General features: G+C 39.9%; 1 protein-coding gene across 1 annotated transcript in view; it reads left to right on the top strand.

Annotated features, from left to right (window-relative positions):
• PIGF (phosphatidylinositol glycan anchor biosynthesis, class F) overlaps positions 1 to 12,478 on the top strand; it is a 31,521-nt gene that overhangs the window by 2,707 nt on the left and 16,336 nt on the right. The window contains exons 2-5 of the mRNA XM_006839421.1: positions 781 to 1,029; positions 2,511 to 2,602; positions 4,212 to 4,328; positions 10,123 to 10,231. Of these exons, the coding sequence (XP_006839484.1) occupies positions 802 to 1,029; positions 2,511 to 2,602; positions 4,212 to 4,328; positions 10,123 to 10,231 (546 nt within the window). The 5' untranslated portion in view covers positions 781 to 801. The remainder of the gene's footprint in view (positions 1 to 780; positions 1,030 to 2,510; positions 2,603 to 4,211; positions 4,329 to 10,122; positions 10,232 to 12,478) is intronic.

Raw genomic sequence — 12,478 nt, 5'->3', positions numbered from 1 at the left:
CATTCTTATGAATGGAGAAAAGATTGAAGTTGTCAAGGACTTAATTCTTCTTGGATCAACTATCAACACTCATGGAAGCAGCAGTCAAGAAATCAAACGATGTATTGCGTTAGACAAATCTGCTGCACAAGACCTTTTTAAAGTGTTGAAGAGCAAAGATGTCCGCTTGAAGACAGGTGCACCTGACCCAAGTCATGGTATTTTCAGTAACCTCATATGCATGTGAAAGCTGGACAGTGAATAAGGAAGACCATAGAAGAATTGGTACTTTTGAGTTATGGTGATGGAGGATAATTTTTAAAGTGCCATGGGCTGCCAAAAGAACCAACAGATCTGTGTTGGAAGAAGTGCAGCCAGAATTCTCCCTGGAGGCCAGGATGGCCAAACTTCGTCTCTCATACTTTGGACATATTGTCAGGAGGGACAGTCATTGGAGAAGAATATCATGTTTGGTAAGGTGGAGGGTTAGAGAAAAAGAGGAAGACCCTCAGCGAGATGGATTGGCCAGGTGGCAGCATCATTGGACTCAAGCCTGGCAACAATTGTGAGGTTGGCCCAGCATTCGGCAGTGTTTCATTCTGTTGTTCATAGGGTCCATATAAGTTGGTACCGACTCGATGGCACCTAACAACAACAACATCTTCCTGTTTTGAAACTACATTAGTGCCTATAAACTGACTTTAAATCATAGCTGTTTTGAAGGGTTGAACATTTATAGCAATGGAAAAAGTAATTATTGCTTATGCTCTTGTTTAATTAATTTCATTGGTTTTTTACTAGATAGTCTCTGAAGAAAACACCATGAAAGATACTGATATCACCAGACTGGTATATGCCCACCTCCTGTGCATATTTTCAATTATTCTAAGCACCTTACTTCCATCACTCTTTTTGGAGAACTTCTCAATATTGGAAACCCACTTGACATGGTTGTGCATCTGTTCTGCTTTTGTAACTGCTGTCAATCTAGTATTGTATTTAATAGTGAAGCCAAATGCACCCTCTAAAAGAAGTTCATTATCACACAAGGTAAGGTTTATTTCTTCATAACGGATCATTGAATGGGCTATTTAAGGGGGAGGCGGGACTTCTGGTGTGATGCTGTAGGATAACCAGTCGACTGCGAACCACATGATTGGATGTTCAAACCCACCAGCTGCTCATTGAAAACCCTGTCCAGGGTTGCTCTGAGTTGGAATTGACTCGACAGTGCTTGAATAACAACATTTTTTCTTTAAATGCAAGAATAAAATATTAGTTCAGTACTCACTAATCAAATGTTCCTTTTTCAGATCAGTAGACTATTTCTTGCTAAAAGTCTGCTCACAGTGTTTGGTAGATGTTTGCTCTGCAGTAATTGTAAATTTATTATTGTTGTGTGCTGTCAAGTTGGTTCTGACTCTTAGCAACTCTGAACAGGGTTTCCAAGGAGCGACTGGTGGATTTGAACTGCCAACCTTTAGGTTAGCAGTCCAGTGCTTATCCTATAGCTCCACACCAGGATGTCTGTTGTGAAATTAATTTATTTTATTTTTGCATTTCTGAAAAACACTTAGTGGGTTTTCCAGGAATTGTAGCATAAGTGTCCCTGGGAGCTCTTTATTTTGAACACAGCCTTCCTTGATGAAACAGTAGTAAAATTTTCAGTTATTAGAATCTATATCTGCACCATTAGTTCACGGCAGTGTGACATGTTGACTATTTAAATTAATAAATTTCTCACTTGAAATTATTCAATACTGTGTGTAGGATCTCTGGTAGGTAACTTCAGACAGATATTGCTCTGTGATTCAAAAACCTCCATGGCTGTGATTTACAATTGTAACTTTTTAAGCTTCAAATCTGAGTCCTGATGTGTCACTGTAGGATTGGAAGTTCAAACCAACCAGCTGCTCCTTGGAAATCCTTTATAGGGTCACTGTGAGTTTGAACCGACTCAGTGGCACTTAACAAAAAGCTTCAGATCAAGCAATGCTGATTTGCAAGCAGGAAGGTCTTTTTACAGATGGATCTTATTTGTAGTAGCATGAATATGATCTGGGGGGTTATTTACTAATTTTATTTTTTTGGTACAGATTTCCTAGGAAATTTTCAAAAATAAAATAAGTTATCTGCCTTATTTTTAATTTGAAAACATTTCATGTACTATGTCAGCAGCTCTTTAATAATTAAAGGACTGTGTTTTGTGTTTTCTTGTATCTTTTATCGATAAATATTTCCTAAGTATTGACTAAAAACAGAGGCTCTTATATGGCATAGAAATGGAACCCTAGTATTAGCTGGGTCTGGGACATAGGAGGGTGATCATCTTTGCCTTTTCGCCTTTTTACTATACCTGTTGCGGGCTGTGCGCTTAACTATAGTCAGGATGTGCCGTTTGACTCTTCAGTACTCAAATACAAAGACAAATCAAGTGTTGCACACACTGTGGTAATGAATATAAATAAAATAGAATAATTTTATCTTCTAAATGTTCTCTTGAGCCTTCAAATTATTTGTTTCTTTTTTAGGTAGCCAGATTTTTGAAATGCTGTATCTACTTTCTTATGTCCTGTTTCGGCTTTCATGTAATATTTGTTCTGTATGGAGCACCACTAATTGAGTAAGTCTGAGATTTTTACCTCAAGGCAATTCCTTTTTTTTTTTTTTTTTTTCAAACTTTATGTTGTTGTTATTGAGAATCTATGCAGCAAAACATAGAGCAATTCATCAGTTTCTGCGTGTACCATTTACTGACAGTGATTACATTGTTCGAGTTGTGCCCCATTCTCTCACCCTTGTCTCAGGTGTTCGTCCCCTGCCCTCTAAGAGTCTGAATTGCTGTTATCAGGTTGATCCCATATATGTAGTTCTTAAAAGAACATAATGCTCAAGGCTCACTTTTTTTGTTGTTTAAACTAGTTAAGCTAAATGATTGCTCAGTTTTAATGCAATGCTAGAAAAGGAAAAGAAAAACAAAGAAAGAGGGCTCACACTTCGTGGTTTTAACTCTGGTAGCATAGTGGTTACAAATTGGGATGCTAATCTCACGGTCAGCAGTTCGAAACTACCAGCTGTTCCGCCGGAGAAAGATGAGGCTTTCTGCTCCCATGAAGATATACAGCCTTGGAAATCTCTATGGGTCAGAACTGATTCCACGGCACATAACAAAAACATATACAGTTGTGTGCTAGATTGATTTTAATAGCTTCCCTTTCAGTAGTAAAACTATTTGTAGTATTTATTTTGGTGGGTGGCCCATACCAGTCTAAGAAAATATTTTTATATTAAATTTTTTTTTAACTTTTTACTGTGAATTGAATGAAGGTTTACAAACAAGATCATCAGCTTTACGTTCAACAGATCGCAGAGTTTGTTTCATCTAAGTGATTACAGTCCCCTCCTCATGAAAACAGTTTTCCCACTTCCTTCCTGTGGTTCCTATTTGCAGTCCATCCACCTTCCTCTAGCTTTTCAATTTTGTCTTTAGGGAAATGTTGCCCTTTTCAGTTTGAATGATTGACCCTTTCATGGTGAGCATACCTTGCTAGTGTTGTTGTCCCTTCCTAAATCTCTCTACTGCTTGGCTGAAAATTGGGCGAGTTCCTTGCCAGACCTGAGGATAGTCAAGGGTCATAATCTCAGGTTCCTCCCGTCTCTTTCTGACCATTAAGCCTAGTCTTTTTTTTTATTATTAAACAATTTTAATTTTTGTTCCACATTTATTCCCACTCTGTCCGGAATCCTCTAATGTGATCCTTTTCAGAGCAGTTGATAGTGGTAGCTGGACACTGTCTAGTTCTGCTCGCAGAGTCTTGGAGACTGCTGTTCCTTTAGTCTGTTGGACTAATTGATTCCAAGCCCTTCAGTTCTCATCACTTTTCCTTCTTCTGCACAAGGAGAGACCAATAGCTGCACCTTACACCACTGCTCATGAGCTTTCGATTTCAGGATCCCAGTTGCTACCCACCCAAGCAGGATGTAGAACATTGTGTTTGTGGACTGTGTTATGCCATTTGACCATGGTGTTCCCTGAGACTATGCTTCTGAGCCCCCAGGCCCAAAAACTCATTGCCTTAAGATATTTAGGAATGTCTAGAAACTTTTCATCATTTTGCTTATTGTACATTGTATATGCTACCATAGTTATAATTGTTTGTTTTTTTCATGTGTGTGCATACTTTAGCATATTTTACAATAACGTTTTATGTGTTTTGTTTTGCTTTTTCTAGGTTGGTGTTGGAAACATTTTTATTTGCAGTTACTTTGTCTACTTTCACTACTGTGCCTTGTTTATGTCTGTTAGGACCAAACATCAAAGCCTGGCTAAGAGTTTTCAGTAGAAATGGGTATGTTTTCATTTTGTATTTTAATGATATTTGGAATCAGTTTTAAAAAATCATTGAAGTGTTTATCTGTTCACAGCAGCTTGCTATTTTTCTATGAGTTTTTTCAGCACTGTGGTTCTCGGCTGCCAGAAGCCACCTCATTCAGGAGTTGAGGGTAGGGAAGTGCTGCTATGTGTTTATTATTGTTGCTAAGTGCCATTGAGTCAGTTTTGACCCATAGCGTCCTGTATAGGGTTTTCAAGTAGCAGCTGGTGAGCTGGAACCACTGACCTTGTGGTTCAAACGACTTTGCAATCCAGCGTATTAGCCCACAGTGCCATACCAGGACTCCAGTATGCGTTTTGTTGTTAGGTGCCATCGAGTCGGTACCAGTTCATAGCAACCCTATGTACAACAGAACGGAACACTGCCCAGTCCTGGGCCAGCCTCACAGTTGTTGCCATGCTTGAGCCCATTGATGCTGCTACTTTGCCAATCCATCTCACTGGGGGTCTTCCTCTTTTTCTCTGACACTCCACCTTACCAAGCATGATATCCTTCTCCAGCGACTGGTCCCTCCTGACAATGTGTCCGAAGTATGAGCGATAAAGTTTGGCCATCCTGGCCGCTAAGTAGCACTCTGACTTACTTGCACTTCTTCCAACACAGATCTGTTTGTTCTTTTGGCAGCCCATGGCACTTTCAATATTCTCCTCCAACACCATAACTCGGGGGTTCACATAGACTGTTCCTCTTCTTCAGCAAGATCAGCTCTGCCTTGTTCTGTCATTGTTTTATATGATAAAGTTACACATAACCTTTTGTTTGAAAAAAGTTTTTATTTCCAAGAGGTAACTTGGAAATACTGTTCTGGATAAATTTGTACTTGGCAAAATTGCTATAATTTCTACAAATTGTAAAGCAGAAATGGAGCCCACAATGTAGAAATATTTTGTATAGTAAATATAATTTCTTGTTTAGCATCTTTAACATCAAAGTCTAAGGTTTATAGATTTTTATTTCATTAGTGGCCATACCTGTTTTCAGCATGTTGTTGTCGTCAAGTGCCGTTGATTCAGTTTTGACTCAAAGTCACCCTGTATGGGGTTTCCGAGGAGTGGCTGGTGCATTTGAGTCACTGACCTTGCAGTTCAAAGCAACCTTGCCTGAAATCTGACAGAAAGTTAATATCAGATGCAAATAGTTATCATTTATAACCCACACAATGAGCTGAGATAGCAGCTGTTAGATTTCTTTCTTTTTTTGTGTGTGTCTAGAAATTTTCCATCGAGATATATTGAGATATATTCCACATGCCATATAGTTCTTTATTGAGATATATTCCACATGCCATATAGTTCGTATATTTTAAGTATATGATTCAGTGATATTTTCAGTATATCCACAAATGTTTGCAACTCACCACAGCCAACTGTAGAACATTTTTATTACCTCAAAAAGAAACCTAATGCCCTTTCGCCTTCATATACCTCCTCGCCCAAACTCTCCATCCCTAGGCAACCATTTTCTGACAGAACACAGTCTACATTTGGTCTCTATAGTGCTTATTCTGGACATTTCTTATAGATGAAATCATACAACATATGACCTTTTGTGCCTGGCTTTTTTCACTCGGTGTAATGTTTTCAAGGTTCATCCATGTTGTGGTGTTTATCAGGACTTCTATCCTTATCCCTATTAACTGTATGTTCCTAAATGCAAAAAAGTAGCAGGTAATCCGAACTGACGTGACTTTATTATAGGAACCCTAAGTGAGAAAAAATTGATATTGGTGCTGTTACAAAGTAGTTAATAGAAAATAATACACTTATTTGATTTCTTTTTGTCTTGATCATTTATTAAAATACAAGGGGGCTTCATAAAGTTTGTGGAAAAATTCCATTGTCTTTGTTAAATTTTTATTGTGAATTAAATAAAGGTTTACAGAGCAGAACATCAGTTGTACATTTAGCAAATCCTACACTTCATCTCAATGATTGCAATCCCCTCCGTGTAACAGCAGCTGTCCTATTTCCATTTGCCCTCCTTCCCTTCTCTTCTCAGCTTTGTTTGTCCTTTGATACGTAAATGTTACCATTTTGACCTGGATGATTGACCATTCCATGGTGAGCATACCTTACTGTCTGCTGCTTAACTGAAAATTCAGCCATAAGGGTGAGTGCTGTTCCAGATCTGAAGGGTAGTTGAGGGTCATAGTCTCAGAATCCTTTAGTCTCTTTCTGACTAATAAGCTTGGTATTTTTTATAATTTTCAGTTTTGTTCCACACTTTCTTTCACTCTCTGGGGGACTTTCTAATGTTAATGTTATCCCTTTCAGAGCGGTTGTTAGTAGTAGCTAGACACCATCTAGTTCTTCGGGTCTCAGACTCACGGTGACTGATGTTCTCTATTGGTCTAGTTGAGTCCAAGCATCTTCAGCTTTCATCACTCTTCTTTCTTCTGTGCATTGAGAGACCAGTAGTTATACCGTAGGTAGCTGCTCATGAGCTTTCAAGATCTCAGTCTTTACTCACCAAAGTCCTGAGCCTATGGCCCTGATCCCCAGGCTCCATTATCTTTTATCTCTTAATTCCATTTCCCACCAACTTTCTAAAGCCCCTCGTGTGTGTGTATTTATATATATGGTTGTGATGGTTGTGTACCACTGAGTTGTTTCTGACTTGTAGTGACCCTGCATAAGGTTTCCAAGGCTGTAAATCTTTGCAACAGCAAAAAGCCTCATCTTCCTCCCAAGGAGCTTACTGGTTGACTTGAATTACTGACTTTGTGGTTAACAGCCCATCTCGTAATCTACTACACTACCAGGGCTCCTTGATGTTTATATATGTTCTTGTTGTTTAGTGCTGTTGAATGGGTTCTGACTCATAGCAACCATGTATAAGTTTTCTGAGGAGTGACTGGTGGATTTGAACCACCAACCTTGTGGTTCAAGGTGGCCTTGCGGTCCAGTACTTATCCTATGGTGCCACACCAGGATTCCATATTTATATATATACAACCAAAACCCCAAACCCATTGGCTAATCAAATTGAATGAGTGGTGAGAATAAAGCAGTTAGAGATGATTTGATAGATATCCACTGCCAGTCTGTCAGGTTGTTGTACTGTGTGTTGCTATTATGCCTTGTGTGTTGCTATTATGCTATAAGCTACCCTACTGGTATCTTAAAATACCACAAGGGTTACCCATGGTGGACAGGTTGCTGCAGGGTTTCCAGACCAAGACAGAATAGGAAGAAGGAAAGGCGGACCACTTCTGAATGGTTAGCCACTAAAACCTTATGAATGGCAGAACAATGTCTGATTAGTGCTGGAAGATGAGCCCCTTACAGTGGAAGGCACTCAAACTGTCTCCTCAAAGTAGAGTTGACCTTAATGATGTGGATGGAGTAAAGTTTTTGGAACCTTCATTTGCTGGTTTGGCACAACTCAAAATGAGAAGAAACAGCTACACACATCCATTATTAATCACAACCTGGAATATGTTAGGTATGAATCTAGGAAAATTAGAAGTCATCAAAAATGAAATGGAGAAGTCTTGAAAAATGTGCCCTTTGGTTGTTTAAATGACTGTGTAGTCCTGCATATTTTTTGTGTACATCAAGGGAGAAAGGGGAGGGAGTAGAGGCAAATACTGTTGGTCGATGGTGTGTGGAGGAGATTGGGGTCATTACAGTGAAGCAAGTGTGATTGGTTGTGTGTAAAGCCGACTTTCTGCAATGTAAACTCTTCAATTCAAAATAAATGTTTTTTAAAAAATGAGATGGAATACATAAAAATTGATCTCCTAGGCATTAGTGAACTGAAATGGACAGGTATTGACCATTTTGAATCAGACAATAAAATGATTTACTACACCAGACATGACAAACTAAAGAGGAATGGCATTACATTCATCATTAGAAAGAGCATCTCAGGATCTGTCTTCAAGTACATTGCTGTCTAATAGGAGAATATCCATATGCCTACAAGGAAGACCAGCCAATACCACTGATACTCAAATTTGTGTGCCAATTTCTAAAGCCAGTGATAATGAAATTTAAGCGTTCTACCAATTTTCCTTAGTCAGGTGTGGCAATGTAGGATAAGTACAGGACTGCTAATCACAATGTCAGAGGGTCAAACCCACCAGCCACTCCTCAGAAACCCTATAGAGGGTTGCTGCGAGTCAGAACTGACTCCATGGCACTTAACAACCGACTTGTTCAGTCTGAAATTGATTAAAGATTCAACCAAAATGCATAGATAACTACTGGTGATTGGAATGAAAGTTAGAAACAAAGAGGATGGATCAGTAGTTGGAAAACATGGTGCTGGTAAAACTGGAAATCCATTTGCAGAAGAATGAAACAAGGCCCATATTTCCACCATTTACAAAAACTACCTCAGTATGGAATAAAGACATAAATGTAAAACCTAGAACTTAAAGAGCACCAGTGGAAAAAAATAGTGACATACTTGCTGCTGCTGTTAAGTGCTGTTGAATTGGTTCCAACTCATAGCAACTCTGTATAGAGTTTCCAGAGCAGCTGGTGGATTTGAACAGCTGATCATGTGGTTCAAACCAACCTTGTGGTCTAGTGCTTATGCTACAATGCCACACCAGGACTCCAGGGTCAAACTTAGCGGTTCTAATTTATAGCAAAGATTCACTGTCACATAACTGAAAATACACAAGAAGCAGAAAACAAAGTAGATGACTAGAACCTTAAAATTAGACACGTGCATCAAAAGATTTCACCAAAAGAGTAAAAAGAGATCTCAGAAACTGGGAAAAAAAATTGGCAATAAAATATCAGGCAAGGGAATACTCTCCAAAATTTATAGAACACTTCAGTACCTCAACAAGAAGACAGTCCAATTTAAAAATGGGCATAGGGTATGAACAGACATTTCACCAAAGAAGATATCTAAATGACCAGCAAACATGAAGAAATGTTCATGTCATAAGCTATTGTTGTTGTTGTTAAGTGCCATGGAGTCAGTTCCAACTCATAGTGACCCTGTTCAGGGTTTCCGAGGCTATAAATCTTTACGGGACAGAAAGCCTCGTCTTTCTCCTGCAGAGCAGCTGGTAGTTTCGAACTGCTGACCTTGTGGTTCACAGCCAATTCATAACCACTAAGCTACCAGATCTCCTTGTCATAAACTATTAGAGAAATGCAAATCAAAACAACAAGGAGATAACATCTTGTTAAGTGCCATTGAGTCAGTTCTGACTCAACTCATAGAGACCCTGTGTAGGATTTTCGAGGTGCAGCTGCTGACCTTGTGGTTCACAGTCCAGTGCTGATCCTACAGCACCACACCAGGAGTGAATATATCAAGTCAGTTCCGACCCATAGCGATCCTGTATAGGGTTTCCGAGACGCAGCTGGTGAGCTTGAACTGCCGACCTTGCAGTTCAAACAACTTTGCAGTCTGGCTCATTAACCCATAGTGCCACACCAGGACTATATGTTCATATATATAAATTTGTACGTAGCCATAGAAAATTATGCATATTTGTGCATGTGTCGGCTATTTCTAGGAGGATTATAGTTGGTAATAGTAGTTACTTCTAGGGGAAAGGAACCAGGAAGTGATGATATGAGTAGGAGGAAGATTTCCACTACAAATGTTCTTTAGAATTTGACTCTTTTACTACATACCAGGGGGCTTCAAAAAGTTCATGGAATCACGGAATTGAGAGATATTGCAGTGTTTCTGAAGTATTTATTTGTGTTACTAGAAGTTTGATTCTCCAGCAGCTGAGATACATCCCACCAGTGATTGATGTATTTGTGTTTTACAGGGTTACATCTGTTTGGGAGAATAGTCTCCAGATCACAACAGTTTTCAGTTTCTTAGGATCATGGCTTGGAGCATTCCCTATTCCGCTGGATTGGGAACGACCTTGGCAGGTTGGTTTCAGGAACTTAAAACAACAAATTCAATGTGTGTACATTGATAGGAAAACTGGTAAAGCAAACAGGTACATATATATAATTTTTTTACATACAGATGTTTGTCTTTTAACACCCATCTGCATTCTGAAATATGACATCATGTGATTTGGATGTTGTATGGACACCTGTGTTTTGAGGACTTGGTGACACACTGGCCTCCCCGAGGGCAGCTGTGACGTACTTGGCCCAGGTGGGTCCCACCTAGCTATCGCCATCTTCTCTGCTGAACCAGATGCAGGGAAGGCTAGCTTGCCTGTGAGAACCTGCCCTGGGAGGGGACAATGTAGGCCAAGGGGACCTAAGAGCGTCTAAACCAGACCGGAGGTGCCTGAGACCCTACAGGACCATACCAGCAGAATGCAGAGACTAGACTTGCTGAGTCCCTGGATCTGAGGGGGACCAGGTTCGGAGTCTGGGTCTTGGCCTCCATTGCCACAGACAAGGTGGCTTGTCAAGACGAAAGTCTGGCATCCTGATACTCAGGCACCTGGGTGCCTGGACCTACAGATATGTATGTGGTTGGACTTTGGCTGGATGAACACATATCGTATAGGTATAGATGGATTTCTCCACTGATAAGGATTCTAAGACCCTCTGTCACTGTTAGCTGGGTGACATTTTACTGGGCCATATCCTAATGCCACAGGCATCCCAGGTCAGCCTGACACTATGGAATGAGAAGAAAATGATTTTTCTCATCTCTTGTCTTTCCTGCCTCTTACTTTCCAGCTACTTTTTTTACACGTATAGATGAAGAAACAAAATTAGTAGTCTGTACATATTTCTAGGAGTTTAAAAAAAAGACTAGCAGTTGCAGGAATTCTCTGATTTCGGCTTTGACATTCGCTGCCATTATTGTTTTAGATTCATGTTTTCTTGCTTGATGGCCATATCAAATGCCAGTTGAAATATTTTTTAAAGGCCTACAGTTTTAAAAAGATATGTGATATAGGTGGGAAGTTATAGCCATCAAGGGTTTTATTTCCTCTCAGTAGGGAGCAGAAAGCCTCATCTTTTCTCATCATTGTACAGTGACTGATAGGCTTGAACCGCTTACCTTGTGGTTATTAGTCCAGTGCATATCCTACAGAGCCACACGCTCCCTAGTGAATTGCTTGTTGTTGTTGTTAAGTGCCATCAAGTTGGTTCTGACCCATATCAACCCTATATAGGGTTTCCAAGGAGTGACTGGTGAGCTTGAACCACCAACCTTGTGGTTCAAACGACTTTGCAGTCCGGCTCATTAGCCCACAGCGCCACACCAGGACTCCAAATGAGTTGCTAGCTGGATTAAATTATTGGTAAATAACCTCACCTAACTGCCAACTTTGAGGTCCATTCTTAGCATGTCAGTTAGGTGGGTTTGCCTTTTCTTATGTTTTCTTCATCATCTTGTGTGTGGTAGGAACCCCTGAAGTTTGAGAGTATGTGGCATCCCTGATACCCTTTCCACGGTTTTAGTGCTCAAAATACTTATTTTATCTTTCTTTGGCCATGTAAGTTAACACTGGGAGACAGGCATCTATGTGAACTTGAATTGTCAATGTGGAGACGTCATCTGTACTTCAGTCAACAGGTGTCAATGATTTCTAATTTGTGGGAGTCCTGGTGTGGCGCTGTTGGCTAATGCATCAGACTGCAAAGTCATTTGAACTGCAAGGTCGGTGGTTCAAGTTCACCAGCTGCTCCTTGGAAACCCTATACAGGGTCGCTATGGGTCAGAATCTACTCAACGGCACTCAACAACAACAACAACAATGTAATTACAGCAGATAAAGAATCAAATTATACTGAATAAAAATTTTCTGCAGTTCAAATATTTATGTCATCAGTATATGTATAGACTGTTGTTAAGAGTCTTGTTGCTAAGTGCTGTCAAGTCAGTTCCGACTCATAGTGATCCTGTATAGGGTTTCCAAAGAGCAGCGGTTGGTGAGCTTGAACTGCCAACCTTGCAGCTAAGTGCATTAACCCACAGTGCCACACCAGGACTCCAGCATATATACTATATACATACATACTGTTTTAAGTGCCATAAAGTCTGTTTTGATCTGTTTCTATCATAGCAACCTTGTAGAGGATTTCTGAGGAGTAACTGGTGGGTTTCAATCACCAACTTATTGGACACTTTTGTTGTTGTTAAGTGCCGTCAAGTCGGTTCCGACCCATACCACCCTGTATAGGGTTTCCAAGGAGCAGTTG

This window comes from Chrysochloris asiatica, unplaced genomic scaffold (assembly GCF_000296735.1).
Source record: "Chrysochloris asiatica unplaced genomic scaffold, ChrAsi1.0 scaffold00024, whole genome shotgun sequence".
NCBI lineage: Eukaryota > Metazoa > Chordata > Mammalia > Afrosoricida > Chrysochloridae > Chrysochloris > Chrysochloris asiatica.
The sequence above is the reverse complement of the archived record's forward strand: the minus strand, read 5'-3'. Positions and strand labels throughout refer to the sequence as shown.